The following is a 23,401-nucleotide window of genomic DNA, read 5'->3' on the forward strand; positions in this document are numbered from 1 at the left end:
AAGATACAATAGTTATAGGATATAAATAGATTCGCGACTTAATTCATTGTATGCACTCCAGCCGTCGATATCTGTTAGTTGAAGTCAGCCCGTTGGGAGGGTAAGTTCGACATTATTATTATACATGTAATACACTGTCAAGTAATGAAAACTGTAATACACTGTCAAGTAATGAAAACTTTATTGTCTCTGTAATACACTGTCAAGTAATGAAAACTTTATTGTCTCTGTAACCCATATTTGGTAGCCCTTCGATGAACACAGTACTTTAGCCCCTCGTAGTACATAATGTTTTGCACTTGTTTGCTTACTGCACTCTATTTTTCCTAAATTCTGTTCGGTTTATAGTCCTTATTATTGTTAAGGTTTTGACTTTTCGCTATCACGAAACGCTCTTCATTCAGCAGACGGCAACCTTTCGCAATATTTTGATTGTGTCTTTCTTTTAATATCGCCAAGTGGGTTACAGGTAAGGGACTGTACAAAACAGTTGAGGCTTACGACTGGCCCCTGGATTTATTCACGTGATTTGTTATTTGTTGTTTATTGCTTGCTGTGTCTTGTGGGTTTTGTTTGCGTGCAGTGTGATCCTTACTATTGAAATGTTTGCATTTATTATGTAAATAGTGTTTGATCTGTTGTTGCAGTATTGCACATTGCGTGAATATTGCTCGTATCGTGTTCATAAGAGACGTGGCCTATAATCTACGTCCCATGGTTTGACACAAATAGAGTTTAACGACCTACTTTTCTGCACTAATCGCATACGGATTAATGAAGATGTATGTCAGCCATACAGTCAATCTGTTTCACAGAGAATTACGAGTCTAGTAATATCTCTTTCAAAGATGACTGCCTTAACACGTGCCGTCACAGCACGCGGCGTCAATCATTGGCTGAAATGGCGCGTGCATTGTTTACATAAGACGTTACTGGTTCGGGCAGAATGCTGCGTTTTAGTCATTTTAATACCCATTTACACTAAATCGGAAATAATTTTTACCTACGAATACGTAAAAAGCCTTTATTTATTTTTCCAATACATAAAAAAAATGTTTTAGAATTTAATTTGTCGCAGGAAAAAAGTTAATATTTCTGGCTCATTAAGTCGCATCGATGTCATCCTTATCAGTGATTGTAGCGGCCTAGCGAAAATTCACTGCTGATCAGTGTGCCATACACTGTGCTAGGAGAGATATTGTACCCTAACCGCGGTGTTTCCGACTGCTCTAGCAATGGTCTGTTACGACCATACCAATATGTAAACGAACTTCGGTTTTTAGTCCCACCTCAACGACTAGACGCGGTTCCTTGCCTAGCCATCCGCCCTGTCACGAGGAACTTTTTAGTCCACTGATAGGTTGAAACTACGCTTGAAAATCCAAAGGAACTTTCTCTTCCAAAAGGTGGGGGGGCGAAGGGTTAACGCGTTGCATCATAAGGTCTGTCATCGAGTCAAGTGGCGTGGTTTCGATTTCCCGCTCTTACGGGATTAGGCTCGCCTGTCCAACCTCTTTGATTTTCCCTATGTGCCCCCCCCCCCCCCCCCGATGTTAAAGACCCCTGCACGCAACCGAATTAATGAAATGAAATTGAACCATATGTTAGTCCTGAAATGACCTAGTTTGTGTTGAGTGGGTGGGCCTTAGTCGTGTGTGTGAGGTAAGTTTTCTCGTGATCCTTGTTCGCAGGTATGTAGATTCGATCACATTATTTACTCTAGAGGTCAGGGATACAAGGTTATCTGTATATAACTTTATATTTGATACGAATTTCGTTTGTTATTTTAAAGATACATTATGGGAGATTAGATAAAGGGCTTATAACATAATTACTTATAACAAAGTCATTGTATATTGAAAGTATGTCTGATCAACTGAAAAATGAAATTGCACAAATGTATCAAACAGACTGTACATGTATATTGAAAATGAATTGTATTTATTTATAGATGTTAAAATTGTCGATTATCAATATGAATTATATCATGAGCTAACATATATATTGAGTGTACTATGGGTCTGTGGTCTAACATGCATTGAAAATAAAATTATTATTATTATTATAGACAAAGAGCTGGCAGTTCTCACTATAATAGTTAAAAAATAAATAATGTAAAGGAAATCTGCTGAAAATTAAGTCAAATTGATCCACTCTGAACCGAGATTTTAGCGATTGAATGTTCGACCTAGCCTTCATCATCACTACTAAAGTCGGAATGATTAAAAACATAGCCTCGATTACCCATTTCATGATTAAATCATGAATGGAAGTCGAACAGGAAACCGGAACCTAATCCAGTAAACATTGCAGGCTAGGGATGACATCGAGAGATGATTATGGTCTGGATAAATTAATTAATGTCTAATTAATAATTGGGATAACATTTCAGACCTAAAGAAAGTCACGCAATAGGCAGATTTAGCTCTTGTATAATGTATAAATAAATGTTCATGATATAACAAAATTGAAAGTTTGTCTATTACTGGTTTCTAAAGTGCACTGGATATATTACTTTATGATAAGACGTTTCTTGTAGGCTACAGGTATCTTTCTTATTTGTAAATGTCGGGCATAACATTTACACGTATTTCTATTTTCAGAACGATATAGATTTGAAGATGGCGTTTGGATCATTGCTCCTGATAGTAAACGTGGTCATCTTGGCCGTCTACGTCCAACAGACGTTCTTTAGTGGGGATAAACTTGAATCTAACTTGGCGAAGGAAATCGACGCATCATACGATTATATTATAGGTAAGACACAACTCGTGCCCATGTAATGAAAACAGAATAATGATGTTCCTTGAAACACAAATATTATTTTTAATGATTTGATTTGATAAAATTGGGAACATCAACACCATTACCTATTACCATAGTTTTCCGTGCATCTTGGATGAGATAACTGCAGTCACAGGTATATTTATATAAAACAACCTAACACGTCAACAGAGTCTATAGTTTGTAGTAAACATCAATGTCATCTGCGTGCGTATATTCAATTACCCTACAGCAAGCTAGTTGGTTGGTTATTGGAATGACTAGACTGTGCCATCTCAGAACGCCTTGCTGCTTTAGAGCTCTTTACCACCAAATGCCTAAAACGACAAAAGTTGAATTGGTTTATTTTTACTAAAGTCTTAATAATAAATAAATAATAAGTGTCTGCTCAAAGCGCTAACAAAACTAAGTTCATCTGTATGAAGTATCAAACAGGTATGTCTTTAAACTTGACTTAAATGTTGTTAGTGACGGGGCAGATTTGAGAGAAACGGCTAGTGAATTCCAATTAATTGCAGCTGCGACTTCCAAGGACTTGAATCAAAATGATTTCAATTTCCATGTAGGCACAACTAAGTTAAGTTGAGACTGAGATCTAAGATTTCTTGGTGGTTGGTAAAGTCTAAAAATATCATTCAAGTATACGGGACCAATTCCATTTAAACAACGATACACAATAGATAGAATTTTAAAGTCAATTCTTTCAGCGATACGGGGCCAATGAAGTGATTTTAATGCAGTGGTTATACTGGATATAATGGGAGTTTTTGTCACCAGTCGAGCCGCTGAATTTTGAATTTTTTGCAGCCTTTGTAATAATTCGTTTGAGACGCCGAGGAGGAGACTGTTACAATAGTCTAGTCGTGACAAAATTAGCGAGCGAGCGAGTGTAGCTGTGGCTTCAGTTGTGAGAAGATGACGAATACTACTAATGTTCTTGATATGATAGTAGCATGTTTTAGTAAGGTGGTTCACATGACTAATCATGCTGTTGTTACTATCTAAATAAACTCCAAGAATTTTTACTTTAGTGGAGATTTTGATCAAAGAATTTCCTATTTGAATGTTATCTATTTTTATTTTTGATATTCTTGATGGTGGTCCAATTAGAATAACTTCCGTTTTATCGTCATTTAATTTCAACTTGTTAAAAGACATCCATGATTTTCTACTTTAGATACATGTTTCAATGTTCATAAGAAGATCATTGGATTGATTTGTTGCGGAAAACTATTAAGTAACTGGGTATCATCGGCATACATATGATGGGAAATACTAAAGTTTGTTATGATCTGTCCAAGTTGACTAGTATAGAGCGTGAATAAGATGAGGCCCAAAACGGATCCTTGAGGGACACCACATTGTTGTTTCACTGATGTTGAATAACTGTTTTTCACAATGACTAATTGACTTCTGTCTAGGAGATATGATGAAAACCACTTCAGCACAGTACCATCTGGTCCGAATTCGTCATGGAGACGGTTTATCAATACAGTTGGATCAAGCGTGTTGAACGCAGCAGAAAGATCAAGCAAAATCAATAAGGCAACGTTGCCAATGTCTACATAGTGTTAATTTCATTCAAAACACATTTAATGCTGTGTCTGTTCCGTGAAAAGGCTTGTAAGCAGACTGGAACTTGTATAACAGATTTTTATAGTTTAAATGTTCCATAAGCCGTTGTTTGACTATTTTCTTTAGAATTTTGGCCAAAACGATAAGTTTGAAACAGGCCTGTAGTTTTTTAGTTCATTTATATCCAGATTTGACTTCTTCAGTAAGGGCTTTACGATTGCTGTTTTAAAAACAGTGGGCACCACACCAGACACAAGACTGAGATTCACAATCGTCATAATGGTTGGTAGCAACGTATCCAGGAGCTCAATTATGAGCTTTGTGGGAACAGGATCTAGTTGGCACCAAGTTGGTTTAGAATTGTGAATCAGTTTCAAGAGTTCGGCTTCATTGAAAGGGCGGAAAGTAAGCAAACAATTCCCATTGAAACTGCGACCCTTATAATCGAAAGAGTTATTACCAAGGCTCCTTCTAGGGCTAACTATCTTATTGGTGAAGTATTCACTGAAATTATTAGCCAATTCTTCATCGTCTGAATTTTGTGGAAGCACAACCTCTGTTTTGCGTCCCAAGAGACCAAACATTGTCGAGAACAGTGCTGTAGGATTGTTTGCGTTAGAACAGATGAGATTATTGTGATAGAAGTTTTAGCTTTTCTAATAAGAAGGTTTGTGTCATTTCGGACTTCATTGTAGATCTGTCGGTGAATTTCAAGTTTGGACTGTCGCCACTTCCGCTCTACTTTACGGCTTTTGATTTTGACCAGGTGAATTTCACTTAAATACCAGGGTTTGCTGGCTTGGGTTTCATTTGTTTCACTGAAACAGGAACATGTTTATCTAGTAACGTTTTGGGAGTTACATTAAAGAGATCTACCAAATCGTCCACATTTTCCGGAGGATCAGTAAGGAGCACAGAATTTTAAAGATCAGATTTAAAATCGTCTCTAGATAACTTTTTGATATTTCGACATTGTATGCATTGGAGGGTTTAGGGAAAGGAAGTTCAAATGTGATAAGGAAATGGTCGGACATCTGTTTGTCTTCAACGACAACATCCCTAATAATATTATTAGAATGTCTCGTAATAATCCAATCTAATGTGTGACCAGATTCATATGTTGAATAAGATTGTTTGAATCCAAGAGATCGATGACTTTTTTTAGTAAAAGGCTTATCTTGGCATTCATAATGAATATTGAAATCGCCTATTATGACAAGGTCACCCATCTTTGTTTGACATTCGTCAAAAAGAGAAGACAAATCTGCATAGCATATAGTATCAGTTAGTTTGTACACCTTTGATGGTGGTGGTATATATACATATCAGTTGCACAGTACGATTTCCAAGGACAAGTGAAAGTTGACGTCAAGATTATGTTTATGCAATACAGCGATACCACCTCCAGAAGAGCATAGACGAGGTGCATGTTTAAAATTATATGATGGGGGCGTAAAATAGCAATTTTAGCTTCATCACCAGATTCATGTAACCATGATTCGGTAATAAAGAATAAATCAATATCATCCTCAATAATATTATCAGAGATTTCAACATTTTTGTTTCTGGCTGACTGAGCATTAAAGAGTCTTATTTTAATCATTTCAGTTTTGGGTTTAGGATGAACTTGAATAAGATTAGATTTAACAACACCTTTGCTGCGACCACAGTTAAATGAATCAGAGTTTCTGTTCATGATACTTTTAATCCCTGATATTGGCTTTTGTTTTCTGCTACCCCCTCTTTTTCCCCTATTAGTTTTGATTAAGATAATGATGTGAGTTGAATTCTAACAACTCATCTCTTGAGTAAGAAAAACACATGACTACACTGATTGATTGTAAGGTTGAAAACCTAAACAATATACTGAGATGAATTCAACAATATCCACAATAGAATTTCAGAAATCCACAGAATATGCATAATCCAAGTGTTACAAAGTTAAAATTTTCCATTCAAGCTATCTAGAAACACACAATACTGTGTGCCACTGATTTTCAAGTTGAAAAATATAATAATTGTCAGTAAAAATCACTATCTTTGTAGAGCACGAAAACAAGCTGCCTGTCAGGCGCATGGTCAGTTTATTCATAGATTAACAAAATGTATTTTTGGTCATCTTAAAAAGTTTCTGCGTTCTTTAAATCTAATCGTTGTTGAATAAAATTTTTTGAATTTGTCTCTTTCAGTGGGGTCTGGGTCTGCAGGATCTGTATTAGCCAATCGGCTGTCTAAAGATTCTAGTCTGAAAGTCCTGGTACTGGAAGCAGGAACCGACGACCAACAACCGTCCTCCAAAATTTTAAAAGTCCCAATGATGTGTGGATTGGCCCAGAAGTCAGAATACGATTGGCAATATTATTCGGTGCCTCAAAAGAATTGCTGCAAGGGTTTGCGGGGAGAGGTATGACTTGGGTTGTGTATCTGTTTTGACGAATATCTGCACCGAGACTCAATAAAAATGCATCACTTTTATAAATGGGTGATTTTTCAATTTGAAAGATAAAATTTAATCTTGGAATGGTGTCAATTCACCAAGGCATGGGTACTAGAGCCACTTTGCAACTAACTCGATCTTTACGACCCTATAGCCAGAAAACTCCTATGGGAATTGAAACAGTTTGGTGACAGAAGTTTAATTGTAGGTGTCCCTAAATTGTGAACTGGTTTACCTATAAAGTTCTAGTATAAATGGGTGATTGTTCAATTTGAGAGATACAATTTAATCTTGGAATGGTGTCAATTCACCAAGGCATAGGTACTAGAGCCACTTTGCAACTAACTCGATCTTTACGATCTTATAACTAAAAAGCTCCTGAGGGAATTGAAACAGTTTGGTGACAGAGGTTTCATTGTAGTTGCCCCTAAATTGTGAACTGGTTTACCATTAAAGTTCTAGGACGGTTTAAATTTGACTACTTTCAAATCACAGTTGATTACTTACTATTTAGGGAATGCTATGAGAATTAGATTTGCTACTTCCTGTGTATATAGATATTTTCTCATCGCGCCTTTGAATTCGACACTCTACATTGTACTATTTATTTATTATGTATTATTCTCGCCTTTAATTGAAACACAACGAAGCTTCTGGGATATACATCCTATTTTAGTGTACGTAACGAGGAGTAGGGAGAGGCTCAGGTTTCTGCTATAGACCACTACGTGCAGGCGAAATATTAAAATAAAATTGAACCATATGTTAGTCCCGAAATGACCTAGTTTGTTGTATCTCTTGTTTGTGGCTCACTAAATAAGGCACTGGGTCACTAATCAGGTGGCCTTCCTCATAGCACATTGTATGATGTATTCGTTGGTCCGCTTCCGATAGAAAGGTTACAGACTATTTCATTTCATTTCATTTTAGAGAATGTTTATGCCGAGAGGTAAAGTTTTAGGTGGATCCAGTCAAATAAATTATCAGCTTTATGTCCGAGGTCATAGAAAGGATTATGATGGCTGGTCTGAAGCTGGTTGCGATGGATGGAACTATTCTGAAGTCTTGCCATATTTTATTAGATCAGAAAATATTCAACCATTCAAACATATGGATAAAGGTAAAATAGTACACGACAATATTTTGTACTGTCCTATATAAAAGTAGTATACAATATCCTTTACTAATTTTGAAAATAGGGTTATCTCTCCCTAGTAAAGTTTACCAGAGTTATTTCTCCTTGGCCGAAAAAAGCTTGACTGTATGGTGAGATATGTAGATTATGGTTACAGCAGTAGCTGGACTATAACTCTCTCGTGATGAATACATGATGTGGCAGTTTTATTTTCATTTCAATTTGCGTGGCTATCGTTAAGTGTTTTACAGAATTAACTTTTTATACTTATAGAATATCATGGTACAAATGGTCCACTTGGCGTGACTGAATCTCATGCGACAGATCTTCCAAGTTTTATGATAGAAGCTGGTAAAGAACTTGGGTATGGAACTGGTGATTATAATGGTAGGGAACAAACAGGTATGTTAATTATAAATACCATGGATGGGGTATATTAAAAATATTAAATAAAACGGATGTGACATATCCTAAACATTATGGGTGGACTTTCCGGGTCGATACATACCATAAATACCGTGGGTCGAATGTTCTATAAATATCATGAATAGAATGTTCCATAAATACCATGTATAGAATGTTCTATAAATATTATGGATATAATGTTCCATTGATACAATGGGCCGAATTTTCTATAAATATCATGGATAGAATGTTCCATAAATACCATGGGTGGAATGTTCCATAAATATGGTTGGAATATACCATAAATTCTTTGCATTGAATGTTCAAAATAAATAAAATGGATATGATTTGCCGTAATATCATGGATGCAATATGCCATAATACCATGGATAGAATGTTCCATCAATACCATGGGTGCAATATAAATACCATGGATACCATAGCATTGGTGAAATGTTCTGTAAATACCATAGATACAATGTTCCATAATTACCGAGAATACAATGTTCCAAAAATACCAGTGGTGTACATACCATGGACAAAATATAACATAAATGGATAGGATGTATTATAACATGATTCTTTTCTATTAAGATCTGTCATTCTGTGTTTTGATATAAAGACTATAAATTAATATTTTATATGCAGGATTTTTTGCTTCACAAGCTACTATACAAGACGGTGTAAGATGTAGTACGGCTAAAGCCTTCTTATGGCCAGCTGTCACAAGTCGCAAAAATCTTCACGTTCTGACAAACGCCCACGTTAAAAAGGTAAGTATGCGGTCTTGTTTATCTTTGACACAGCTTTTTATGTATTTTCATCCCGAAGCTCATGTGGATTTGCTTTTGACGCGCAGGGGGAGGGGGTGGGGAGGGGGGTAGGTAAGGGAATAAGGGAATCACCTGTGTTCGCTTCTAATTCTACTTCCATGTTGATAAAGGATGAGCACACTAGGGTTTTTTCTCTTTCAGGTAGTTATAAAGAATAAGAAAGCAGTTGGTGTAGAATTTTATCACAAAGGAACACTGAAGTCTGTTTCTGTAAATAAAGAGATTATTCTATCAGCTGGTGCTTTGTCTTCTCCTCAGATTTTAATGCTGTCAGGGATTGGACCTAAAGAACACCTAAAGGCACACGGGGTAAATCACTTTACTTGAAGATTTGTTCTTGAAGACTGTTTGCGTCATTTGCATTTTTCGGAAAATATAATATTTTCCACGGCTTAATCCACGCTAAAATGTGCTTAAATTGATTATTTCAATTCAGAAATAAATATCTACGGTGGATATTCTCCCGTTTGGATTCATTCGGATTAAAAAAAGGTCCATTAAAAGATTTCAATGCTGGTTTTTGTGGATTATAAGACATATATATCATCTACTGTGGGATTTTCAATTCATCATATTTTATACATATCGAACCAACTTTGGACTGATATATCTTTTAGAAATCCAGTGTAGCTCTATAAAGCACCACAATTCTCCTACATGACAACCAGGGACTTTAACTTCAAAGCAAAATATCGTATGTTTTTGTTTTATTGACGAAGCCCGTGTAGACGTACACGCTATTGCTTATGTGTCTGGGTGTCTTCAACGCAGGTTTCTTTAACGTTTTTTACGCGTCATATAGAATAATAAAACTTTGGTTGTCTATTTTAGATACCAGTTGTAGCTGATTTACCAGTTGGTGATAATTTACAAGATCATATTAGTTTTATATCCTACTATAAAACAAAAGAGCTCGTCTTTAATTCCCCTAACAAAACAGATTCTTTGTGGACGTTAGCCCAGTATTTAACAACAAAATCAGGTAGAGACATAGAGAGGGAGAGAAAGAGAATCAATTTGATTTGATTAATTTGCTTGTGCGCAGGGGTCTTTAGCAGTGGGAGGAAACCAGGGACCCTACTCCTCAGTCCTTGTCAAGCGGGGAATCGAAACCAAGCCACATGACTCGATGACAAACCTTATGATGCAACGCATGCACATTAACCGTTCGACAACCCAACCCCTAGGTTTAATTTCAAGTAATTGGTTCGGTTCAATTTCAAGTAATTGGTTCGGTTCAATGTCAAGCAATAGCCTGGGTTCAGTTTCAAGTTATTGACTTGGTTCACTTGGTTGAGTTCAAATTCAAATAATTGACTGGGCTCAATTTCAGTTAACTGACTGGGTTCATTTCCAAGTATTTGATTGTTTTTAATTCCATGTAATTGACTTGGTTCAATTCCGTAATTGACTGGGTTCAATTTCAAGTAATGGATTCGGTTCACTTTCAAGTTATCGATTAGGTTCTATTTCAGGTAATTGATTCGGTTGAATGTCAAGTAATTTATTCGGTTGAATTTCAATAATTTATTCGGTTGAATTTCAAGTATTCCATTCGGTTCAATTTCAAGTAATTGATTCGGTTCAATTTCAAGTAATTGATTCGGTTCAATTTCAAGCAAGTAACGCGTTTCTATTTCTGTTCTTGTGAATAATCGATTTATGTTTATCTTTTTAATGACATAAAATTGCATTATATTTTGTTCAGGTGTGTTGACAGCACCTGGAGGTATAGAATCATTAGCTTTTATATCCACGGACCCTAAAAGACCCGAATATCCTGATTTAGAAATACATGGAATAGATTTACTGTTTAACGAAGATATCATAGGGGACAGGATTGGTGTAGACTCTAAGGTACGAATGAATGGCGTAATCTGTATAAAACAGAAAGCTGTTTTGATTGTAGGCGGGTGCGTTTGACATCTAGAAAAATGAAATTAACGTCCAAACTATAACTGCAAACGTTCTGATACGACTGGGCTAATGAAGACTGAAATACGCCATACACTGTGCTATGAGGGAAATTTTTCCCGGACAGCGGCGCTACGGCCTACTGTTATATAGAATTTCAACTACCAAGGGATCTTTTACTTGCACGGCAATGGGTACGTGGGACATCGGCTTTCGTACTATCCGAACGGCTAGACAGCTGTTCTTGTCAGGCCCTCAGTCCTGTACCACTGAGTGATAAGGCGACACCATGTGCAGTCAAGGTATTTTTGTAATGAAATTATAAACCACGTTTCGGACAGCGGTGTTACGGCCTACTCCTATATCGAATTTCAACTGCCAACCGATCATTTACGAGCATGCTAATGCATACATACACCAGTCCTTGGTGTTTCGTCCTATCCGAATGACTAGACAGGTGTCCTTATCAGACCCTCCGTTCTGCACCACTGGCAAAGAGAAACCAGTGCTATTGTTGTAATGAAATTATAAACCAAGTTTCGTCACTCTCTTTTGCAGTATGCCAAATATTATTCGGGTGTAAACCATATGAACGGTTTTATTCTGACCTTAACTTTATTAAGACCAAAAAGTCAGGGTACAGTTCGTCTAAACAGTACCGATGCCATGCAGCATCCGATCATTGATCCAAGATATTTAGAAAACAAGGAAGATGTGGAGACCTTGCTACGAGGTTTGTCAATATAAGCTCTTAAAATATTGTTTGTAAGTCATATAGTGATAGGACAACATTAAAATAACACAAACACATAACAATGACTAGCAACTTTAATAATTAAGATATGGCTTTAACGTTTGTCAATATATCTCTTGAATTTAACGTTTGTTAGTATAGCTACTAGTATAGTTAATTTGTTAGTTAATATTGTCTGTAGGCACTTAGTGATAAGGACAATCACTAGCAACTTTGATAAGTAAAAAGATTTGGATTTTAAAGTCTCTGGGTGCCATTTAAGACGCCTTTATTCCATTGTAAATATCAGTTCCCAATGGTTCAGTTCCATTCATTATTTACAAAGATACCATGGCCGCGCCCTTTTTATACGCCCACATTTTTATGTGGACGTATTATGCCGTCGCCCCTGTCCGTCCGGACGTCCGTCCGTCCACAATTGTTTGTGGAATCTCTACAGGTCACAATTCTTATCCGATTTCGACGAAACTTGAAATATAGGTTTATCCCCAAAAGATCTCGGCTGCTTTCGATATTGGCATGTATCGGATCGAAACTTCATGGATTATGGCCCCTGTTTGTACGAAAAATCACGTTTTTAGCTTGTGGACCCTATAGAGGTCACAATTTTTATCCGATTTTGTTGAAACTTGAAATGTAAGTTTATATTTGCGCATATCGGACAGTAACTTCCTGAATTATGGCCCCTGATTGTACGAAAAATCACGTTTTTAGCTTGTGGACCCATTAGAGGTCATAAGTTTTATCCGATTTAAAAAACCGTATTATTATATTACCGTTCCACCCTAAGGACAGTTGAGTTTGAATTTTGTGAAAATCGCCCCAAAATTGACAGACAAAATGGCCGCCGTTCGTTCTCAAATAGCGTAAAAATATGGTATATAAAGGTTGTGGACCCTGTAGAGGTCACAATTTTTATCCGATTTTGTTGAAACTTGAAATGTAAGTTTATAACACAAAGATCTCAGTTCCTGTCGATATATGCGCACATCGAATTGTAATTTCCTGAATTATGGCCCTTGATTGTAGGAAAAATCACTTTCTTGTTAGCTTGTTCTCTATCCATCTCTCGAAAATGTGGGCGTATCCTGCCTGGCAGCCGCTGGTTGCTTATTTCAATACAGGTGTACGTTTTTATTTATGTCATTACAGGTATTCATTTTTACATATGTCAGTACATGCGTTCATTTCTTACTTATATCATTACAGGTATTCGTTTTTCACAGAAACTGACTAACACCAAAACTTTCAAATCTCAGGGATCTGAATTTTTTCATAAACCATTTTCACCATGTTTAGAAATATCTAAATTTGATAGTGATGAATATTGGCGGTGTTATATAGGGTATTTTACCCTGGCTATCTATCATCCTACTGGAACTTGTAAAATGGGACGTACAGAAGATCCAACCACGGCAGTGGATCCTCAGCTAAGGTATCTAGTCTATCACAAGACTTTTATCCCAGGTTTCAATGTAAAGATTTCTCGAGACAGGTTGTCAATTGTCAGAGATAGCACTTGCGGTCCCACGAGTAACGTGTTGGGCTGCAAAACACGTAAAAGAAACCATAACAATTGAAATTCGATGAAACATTGATACATTTTCCTTGATCATGCAGAAACTTAAGACGTTAAACCCCATTTTATTAGTCCGTGCTAACTCATCAATGACTGGACACCAAATAATTCTTCCTTGTTCAACCCACATTTTAAAATGACCCGATGTGTATTTATTTTAATTAGTATTTTATTTATTACAGAGTGAAAGGCATCCATGGACTGCGAGTAGCTGATGCTTCTATCATGCCATCCATAGTATCTGGCAACACTAACGCCCCGTGTATAATGATTGCCGAAAAAGCCGCGGATATGATTCTAGGTATAAAACCACCAACACCTCTATCAGATATGTAGCTGTATATACCATAACAGAGTCTTAATCGTTATACCTATCTGTGTGTTCAACCGTTATACGTATCTTTGTGTTCGACCGTTATAATTATCAGAGTTTTAAACCGTTATAACTATCAGGATGTTTATCTGTTAGAACTATCAAAGTGTTAAACCATTATAATTATCACATTGTTTACCATTTAGGACCAATAGACTGTTAAACCGTTAGGACTATCAAAGTGTTGAACCTTTAGGACTATCAAAGTGTTGAACCGTTTTGACTATCAGAGTGTTAAACTGTAATTATCAGAGTTCGATCGCAAGGATTATCCGAGTATTAAGCCATTATAACTCCGACAGTATTATACTGTTATAACTATCCGAGTGCTAAACTGTTTTACACCACTATAATTATCATAGTTAAACCGTTCTAACTATCAGAGGGAGAGAGCGAGAGAGAGAGAGAGAGAGAGGCGACGCTAATCTATGTCGCATCAAACCACTAGACCCCCACCCCCTCAGTGAGACAATACCTCTTGGCTCAGTGCCTGTTAATACCTTCATAATAATATCAGTGTTAAAGTGATACCTCATTTTTAGTTGTTAAGATAAACAATATATTCTGGGAGTTTAAAAAAATTGAAATTATACCATATTAAAATATTTGACTTATTATGTTGTCATGGTTCCTCTCATTAAAATAATAAAAATAACTCTGGATGGGACAGAAAAACCAGGTCTCATGAACGCGTTCATGTGCATGTAAAATAACCCTTTGGGTTGGAATTCCATTGCCGTCCAGAATTGATAGGGTATGCCCATCTTCATTAGCCTGGTAGGTTCAGAAAAATAGGACGTTAAACCCCATTCCATCCATCCATTGATTCATTTAACAAAATACCGCTTCAAACAGACTGGCGTAATACGATTTAATATCGGCGATCCGCATAAAATATATACCGGTTGTTACCCTTCAAAAAAACCTCCAATGACTCTTAGGGAATGACATGATCTACAAGTCGTACATATAATTTTAGTTTTATTATCACCGAGTTCTATTACCCAGTTGTTACCCTTTAGGGAAACCTCCAATGACTCTCAGGAAATGACATGATCTACGAGTTGTACATATAATTTTAGTTCTATATCACTGAGTTCTATAAGCCAGTTGTTACCCTTCAGGGAAACCTCCAATGACTCTCAGGAAATGACATGATCTACGAGTCGTTCTATTATCACTGAGTTCTATATCCTGGTTTTTACCCTTCAAAAAACATCCAATAAGTCTCAGGAAATGATCCACGAGTCGTACATATAATTTTAGTTCTTTTACCACTGAGGTATAAGAATAATTATTGAAATACCTATAAGAGGGGGCTAATCAATCGTGTTCGCCTCACAGAGTCATGTATTTCAATCACCCGTTGTTTTGTTCTCAATACCCCTTGTATACCATGCCCCGTCCATGCATGATTGCTTTCATATTAAAGAGGAAACAAAAACTGACATGAATGAAATATGCTAAATGTCTGATCTCCCAATGCAATAGCCATATTAAGCTGTTAACCCAACAGGTTATTGTCATTTAAACAGGAATTATGCGAGAGCTAAATTTGCCTATTACAGGTCTTTCTGTGTGCCTTAAATGTTATATAAATTATTAATCAGACATTATAGCTAATGTCTAGATTTTCAATTGATTTAAATACGATTTGGGGTTGGTGATTTAAAATAAAATTTGATAATCGAGACTTAATTTATTATCGTAGCAACGGTAGCAAGGACAATCGAGACCCCACTGTAATTGTATCGGCGATAATAACTCGGCTCAGATTGACGTAATTTGACTGAAATTTTCAATGCATTCCTCTTTCATTATCTATTATAGCGAGAATTGTCAGCTCTCTATCTAAATCTTACATAATACATCTTTAATTAAAGATACATTATGGGAGATTAGATAAAGAGCTGGAAGTTCTCAGTATAATAGTTAAAAACTAGATACTGTAAAGGGAATTTGCTGAAAACTTCAGTCAGATTGGTCCACTATGAACCGAGATTTTAGCGATTGAATTTTAGGCCTTATCTCGATCATCATTAATTAAGTCGGTAGGATTAAAAAACGTAGTCTCGATTATCCATTTCATGATTAAATTATGAATGGAAGTCGAACAGCAAATCGGAACCTAATCCAATAAACATCGCTGGCTAGCGATGCCATCGTGAGTTGATTATGATCTGGATAAGTTAATTAATGTCTAATTAATAATTTAGATAACATTTCAGGCTTTAATTCAATCAGATCGAAAAGAGGCGGTGGTCTTTATCCATATCCCATTTAGATCGTCTGCAGAGATCTAACTTTCACAATTTGTTGTTTTCAAGGAATACCTCAATGCCACAAATGGCGTTCAGCGATTTTGGTTAATATAGACATGCGTACTAAATGATTCATACTTTTTTGTTGATCTAAAGCAGTGATTCTACGTGTCTATGACTAGTCTCTGTCTACGGTTGTATGACGTCTGACTTACCATGTTTTTATTTTGCAAAATTCAGATATTTTTCATATATACTTTTTAAAAAAAGTAGGGGATATTCAGAAACAATACAAAACTGTGGCAATGCGCTGCTGTTTTTATTAGAGGTAACCAGTGTATGTTAATAACAGGCCAATTGCCTACACATGAACATAAACAGTTTATTTGGGCGGCTTATCTGACGGCTCCATTTCACTCGCAAAGAGATACACTGTCAAAAGTGAAAATCCATTTCGCAGGACATGTGTACGAATGTATCGATCCTGGACTTGTGTAGTAGCTCTAGGACGACCTGAACGAGGTCTATCATCTACATTGTGTGTTTGTTGGTACTGGTTCCACAGTCTGCTGATCACAGACTGTGACACATTAAGCATGTTGGCTACTGCTCGCCAATAGCACGTAGACGTTCATCATGTTGAAGACGTCTCATTGCAAATCAAACGTAACACACTAAAGCAAAGATACGCTAAACAGTAAATCTTATGCAAGAACCGATAGGAAAGCAAACATGGATAGGTATAATGTCAGTTATATAAATAGAAATAGATTCGCGAGTTAATTCATTATATACACTCAAGCCGTCAGGGTCTGTTCGTTGAAGTCAGCCGGTTGGGACGGTAAGTTTAAACATTATAAATATACATGTAATACACTTTAAAGTAATTAAAACTTATTGTCTCTTTAGGGAATTTGTAAATTAAAGAATTGTATGTCATTACAGTTAGGTACGGAACTCTCCGATCAACACAGTGACATTATTATGTTTTTTAATAATGTGGTTCTCGTGTACTTGATATCAGAGACTTAGCCTTTCGTAGTACAGAATATTTTACAACTGTTTATCGTCCTTATTATTGTTAATGTTTTGGCTTATCGCCATCACGAAACGCCATTTATTAAGCAGTTGGAAAACTTTCGCATTATTTTAATTGTGTCTTTCTTGTAATACCGTATTACTAAGTGGGTTACAGACCCAGGACTGTACAAAACAGTTGGCGCTTACGACTGGTCCCTGGATCCATTCACTTGATTTGTTGTTTGTTGTTTATTGCTTGTCGTGTTATGTGGGTTTTGTTTGTGTGCAGTGTGGTCTTTACTATCGCAATGTTTTTACTAAAAGACATATTGTTTGATCTGCTGTTATATTCTTGCACAGTACGTGAATACTGTTCGAATACTGTTGACACAAATGGAGTTCAACGACCTACTTTTCTGCACCAACCCAATCCTGATCAATGAAGATGGGTGTCCACCAGACCAGATCGAGATATAAAGGCCAACTGTAGATTTCCCCAAGGTCACGATATGTAAACAAGGTCAGGGCACGTGACCGAGGATCGAGTGTTAAGATTGGGTCTAGGTTAAAATAAACACAACCGTTCTATGGATAACCAGAGCCGGATCCAGGAATTTTTGCAGGGGGTTTGCCAGGCTCCTGAGAAAATGTATCCCCCCCCCCCCCGGCTTGAAATTTTTTGAGAAATACATGGTCTCTATGATCATGGTCTCTAGCGTATATACATACACATTGAACTTTTTTAAATAGAGCAATCCAACATCCTGTTTGACGTCAATTTTTATTATGAATTAATACGATGACATTGTAATTCAATTTTATTGATGCAAAGCATTAATTGTGATACCACATATGTCTATATCATTATCTCGCGCTTTGAGTGCCCACCCTGTCGCACCAGCTGAGGATAAAGTATAAAGCACAATTATGACATAATCTTTAAGTGGCATTTAGCGATTGGAAAACACATTAATAGAACACAATTTTTATGGGAAACAATCACTGGTTTATTCTAAAAGCACGACGTTTCGACAAGTATCCTCTTATCGTTATCAAGCACAATGACATTTCATAAACTTCAGATGAATATATAAGAGTGGACATGGTGAAACCATATAATAAGATAAAATAACAATAACAATAAAGATAAAGGATTAAACAAAGTTGATTGTCTAATTAACTACCCTACTTATCTTATGTCTAATTTGTTTAATCCTTTATCTTTATTGTTATTGTTATTTTATCTTATTATATGGTTTCACCATGTCCACTCTTATATATTCATCTGAAGTTTATGAAATGTCATTGTGCTTGATAACGATAAGAGGATACTTGTCGAAACGTCGTGCTTTTAGAATAAACCAGTGATTGTTTCCCATAAAAATTGTGTTCTATTAACAATTATGACACTTTTCTCATAAAAGAAGGGGGGGCGCCCCTGATAACAATTACTGTATTTCTGTTAAAGCTACGTTTCAACAATGCTGATACAGACAGAAGGCACGAAATATATATGACATGTACAATCTAAACATTCAATGAAACCCTATAATTAGGAGGACAGAGAACCCTTATTATAATAAATGGAACCATATGCAATAATATAAACGTCTAATCGTAATGCATACATATATGAAAACCATTTAATTAATAGGTTAGTCCTAGATGCATATATAAAATACCTCAATTTTTTTATTTGCATGTTAGGTCCATTAAGAGCAATATACAAAACATACACATACATCAATATACATGTTTACAAAAATATATTTTACCTGGACTAGTATATTGGAATATCATGATATAATGAAATGAAATGGGGTTTAACGTCCTACTGTTTTGCTCCTAAACTGGGCTAATGAAGACGGGCATACGCCATACAGTGTGCTATGAGGGAAATTTTGCCCGGGCAGCGACGCTACGGCCTACGCCATACAGTGTGCTATGAGGGAAATTTTGCCCGGGCAGCGACGCTACGGCCTACTCTTATATCGAATTCCAACTGCCAAGGGATCTTTTACGTGCACGCCAATTTGTACACGGGACCTCGGTTTTTAGTCCCATCCGCACGACTAGACAGTTGTCCTTGTCAGGCCCTCCGTCCTGAATCACTGACAAGGGGAAACCACGCCGGAAAATCGGCCAATGCAGGGATCGAACACCCGACCTTCAGGCTAGCGAGCCAGCGTCTTACCCCCTTAGCCACGTGAAACCCCTAATGAAATGAAAATATAATGAGATATATACATGTATCATTGGGATGATACAATGAAAATATAGCAATGAAAGTATAACAATGAAATGAAAATATAAAGTGTTACCGTGTACACACATGTATAATGATCAAATATAGAGTAAGAACATGCAGAAGAAAAATAGACTAGGCAGGTGCTCCCCTTTCCTCAAAAGCATCATATGTATACATTGCTACTGCTTTAGCAAGACAATCTGGCGGATTAAAAAGAAGCTCAGTCAAAAGTTAATCATACATTATGCAAGAGCTAAATCTGATTATTGCAAGTCTTTATTTAGGCTTCAGATGTCATAGAAATTTATTTACACAACAAGCACAAAATCAACTCTGAAGTCCCACGGATGGCTTGGATTTGGCTTGAATATAAACGAGATTTCATTGATTGATTAAATTTTGAAATGGCGTCGTAAGCGGAGATTAATCGTTACGTTGACTTCATACTCCCGGAAATTTTAGATCGAGGCTAAATGATAGAGTGTACGAAGCGAGGCCGATGTTGAGCGAGGCCGCATGTCAGTCAATTAGATTGAAAGTTCGATATATACGGCCTTGATATTATGTTTAGTTGTGGTTAAAATGAGAGTTTGGATGTCGGTATTATACAAGATATTCTTGTTTCATCATCTATTTTTGACCTGTTATAGTCTCTATTAAAATCTCCCATAATGTATCTTTAATTGACAGGATTGTATTTAAAGTAGGGTAGATATATTTCAAGCGCAAGTTTTCGTATCTGGGACACTGGAACAGAAAATGAAATGTATTTCTTACCGTAGAAAGAAAACATTACATTGGGTGCATAACCTTTGTATTGTCCTCTCTCTAGTTCCAGTTTGTGTGAGCTGAGTTGCAGAAGGTAACCAGCCGGGTGGTTTATTAACAACATAGCGAGGCCACCTATTTGGCTCTTGTATGATTATAATACCTAGGTCGTACAGCAGTATACAAATATCTCATACATGCATATTAATGTGAAAAGTTATACGTAATTACTCACAATATTACTTAAAGAGCACATAAGACGAAAACCTAAATTGCATGGACTTGTAGCCAGTGGTTACTATATGCACTTTATCGCAAGTTAACATCAATCTGATTAAAATTAAATCAGTTATCTTCACTCAAAGTCGCAAATATAGACCTGTCGTAAAAACGACTTTGTCAATTATCGAAAACACTCTTAATCCGCCTAGACGTCAGTGACGTCACAGTGACCAAATGCATATTAGGGATGTTTATTCCTTAATTATCTATATACAGCCAGCGTGTGTATTCATTGACGCCTTACTGGTTCTTTAATCCCCTGATTAAATAATACAATTGACTACGTCATAATTTGTTTTGTAATTTATTTTAATTTAATTTAAGATCCAATTTAGAATTTGTTTTATAATGTCCCGCTCTCTCTTCTCACGGCAGCGATTTTAAAACTGTGTTTGAAAGTGACTTATTGATATAGCCCCTCTACCATCGTGTGCAGTTCAAACGATTCGAGATACATTTCGGTCAGAAGAGTATTCTGGTTCTAATTTTCCTGAATAAAAGAGCACAGGAGTAAAAAGATGTATCATAAAAGTCAAACATGATTGAAACGCGATTTTTAAATGACGATCCGTTATCAGAGTAGCCAACTGTATCTCGTTTTCCTGTAGACATCGTAAGACGCCTTTCTTTCTCCGTGTGGATTTGACTTCATTACTCTAAAGTAGACCGTTTAAATGAAATAAGAAAATATCTCAATATACGTTAGAAGTAACAGTACAAATAAATTTTTGGTAACCCATCTAAATCAAATAAATCAATCTAACTATCTTTGTGTATTGATAATAAAGTGGCAAGTGTAGTGTCGTTAATATCTGTCATAAATGATCCGACTAAAGTTGCACAGCTCTTTGTGCCTAATGATATATGTGTTACCTGTATAAAAAATGTTTAGACACAGGCTGGTATAGTTTTCGTCTGGTTTGAATATCAAACGTCCAATTTAGGTTCCTTTTGTTTTTTAAAAAAAAATGAATGTTCATATTATAAAATTTTCAAACTATACCTTTCTCTGTAGTAAATATTATAATATATATATATCAAAATATTACATTTACACAATATTATTTTCTATTTTCAAAACGATATAGATTTAAAGATGGCGTTTGGTTCAATGCTCCTAGTAGTAAATGTGGTCATCTTGGCCGCCTACATCCAACAAAAGTTCTTTAGTGGGGACAAACTTGAATCTCACTTGGCGAAAGAGATCGACACAGCATACGACTATATTATAGGTAAAGCATACACTGTTCTCGTGTTATTTGTATTAAAGTGATGATCCTCCACTCTCTTTTGAAACGCAAATTCTTTTTCTAGTGATGTGATTAGTATGATAAATGTTTGTTCCTTTCGCAACGGTCTTTGATCGGGCCTAAAAGTGGGAACACCAACGCATCAACTTCAACGCCATTACATCCGTGCATGTTGATTGGACAACTACAGTCATAGTCATAGGCTTTCGCGTTCTTTACCTCCGAATAACTAAACCGACACAAGTGGGATTAGCTACATTTTCTAGCTGATTTGTGTTACTAAACCCTTTATCAATCTCAGCAGTAATGTAGATTCGAATTGATTTAAAATCATTTTATTAATAAATGGAAACAATATTTTTTGTCTTTTTAAAACCTTTCCGTGTGCTTGAATACTATTTCTTCAAATTTGTCTCTTTCAGTAGGGTCTGGGTCTGCTGGATCTGCATTAGCCAATCGGCTGTCTAAAGATTCTAGTCTGAAAGTCCTGGTACTGGAAGCAGGAACCGATGATCAACAACCGTCGGCTAACATTTTAAAGGTTCCTATGATGTGTGGATTGGCCCAGAAGACAGAATACGATTGGCAATATCATTCGGTGCCTCAAAGGAATTGCTGCAAGGGTTTGCAGGGACAGGTATGACTTCGGCTATGCATCTGATTTGACAAATACTGAGACGCAATGAAGACACTGCACTCTGAATGTAATAACTGTATCAGATCAAGACGATAACTCGTGGCTCTGTGGACGACGCAACGACATGCCAATGTTGACACCTGATCACCGAGAGTGGGCCATGGTTTCAATTCAAGAAGGCATGGGTACTGAAAACTAATAATATACTCAGCCAAATTAAAAACTTGACACTCGGGATTTTTGGGACTAGATTTTTAATATTTGGTTTAAGGCAACTATTTTAGTGTTATGTTGTGCACAGACGACCTTGACATCAACAGAAAGCAAGAATATGTCTCGCCGAAAGTCCTTGACATTGATAACGTTCGTGATGTCACAGTACCCCCCAAAATGAAATTCACAGACTTGGAGAACAATTGGAATAAAGTGTTTAGTAACGGTTGTGGCCTGCTCTAGCGTCTCGTACTGCCACACAACGTCTTCTCATGGAGCTCAGAACATTAGTAAACACTACCCGAGGAAGACGTCGCCACTGCTCAGCAAGAGCATGTTGAAGGTCCTGCAACGTCAGTGGTGGATTCACTTTCTGACGAACACGTCGACCCAGTTCGTCCCAGATGTGTTCAATAGGATTAAGGTCGGGGCTAAGCGACGGCCAATCCAGGACTTGGACACCGGCATTTCTTAAAAAATTCTGGGTAGCAATTGCTGTATGGGGTCGAGCATTGTCTTGTTGAAACGTTAGTCCAGGCCCATGTCTCTGCATAAACGGAAGAAGAACAAGTTGCAAAATCTGATCCCTGTAATGGACACCATTTAAGTTCCCTTGGACAACAAGAGGAGAACGTCCATGTGCACAAAAAGAACCCCAAACCATGACGCTGCCGCCACCAAATCGGTCAACTTCTCTGACGCATACTTGAGCGTAACGTTCACCTCGTCTGCGGTACACTCGGGCCCTGCCATCGGCAAATCTCAAAGTGAATCGAGATTCGTCACTAAAGACAACCGAATTCCACTGTCTTTGAGTAAATCTTATGTGTCTTGTGGCCCACACAAGTCGGTTACGGCGATGAAGAGGTGTCAATATTGGTCCATTTTAGGGCCTCCGAGCTCGAAGACCAGCAGCCTGCAAGCGATTTCGAA

At 36.8% G+C, this 23,401-nt stretch overlaps 1 protein-coding gene across 2 annotated transcripts in view; it reads left to right on the top strand.

Annotated features, from left to right (window-relative positions):
* The window catches only part of LOC126824451 (L-sorbose 1-dehydrogenase), a 39,764-nt gene extending 25,360 nt beyond the window's left edge, over positions 1–14,404 (top strand). The window contains exons 1-12 of one of the 2 annotated variants that reach the window (XM_056101890.1): positions 24–100; positions 2,604–2,757; positions 6,549–6,763; positions 7,727–7,916; positions 8,205–8,333; positions 8,985–9,109; positions 9,311–9,478; positions 10,001–10,151; positions 10,878–11,026; positions 11,642–11,816; positions 13,047–13,272; positions 13,599–14,404. In XM_056101890.1, the coding sequence (XP_055957865.1) occupies positions 2,622–2,757; positions 6,549–6,763; positions 7,727–7,916; positions 8,205–8,333; positions 8,985–9,109; positions 9,311–9,478; positions 10,001–10,151; positions 10,878–11,026; positions 11,642–11,816; positions 13,047–13,272; positions 13,599–13,752 (1,818 nt within the window). In that variant the 5' untranslated portion in view covers positions 24–100; positions 2,604–2,621 and the 3' untranslated portion in view covers positions 13,753–14,404. Of the gene's footprint in view, positions 1–23; positions 101–2,603; positions 2,758–6,548; positions 6,764–7,726; positions 7,917–8,204; positions 8,334–8,984; positions 9,110–9,310; positions 9,479–10,000; positions 10,152–10,877; positions 11,027–11,641; positions 11,817–13,046; positions 13,273–13,598 lie in introns of those variants that run through there. The other variant, XM_056101889.1, reaches the window with a different exon arrangement.
* Positions 14,405–23,401: the final 8,997 nt, after the last annotated feature.

This window comes from Patella vulgata, chromosome 6, assembly GCF_932274485.2.
Source record: "Patella vulgata chromosome 6, xgPatVulg1.2, whole genome shotgun sequence".
Classification (NCBI taxonomy): domain Eukaryota; kingdom Metazoa; phylum Mollusca; class Gastropoda; family Patellidae; genus Patella; species Patella vulgata.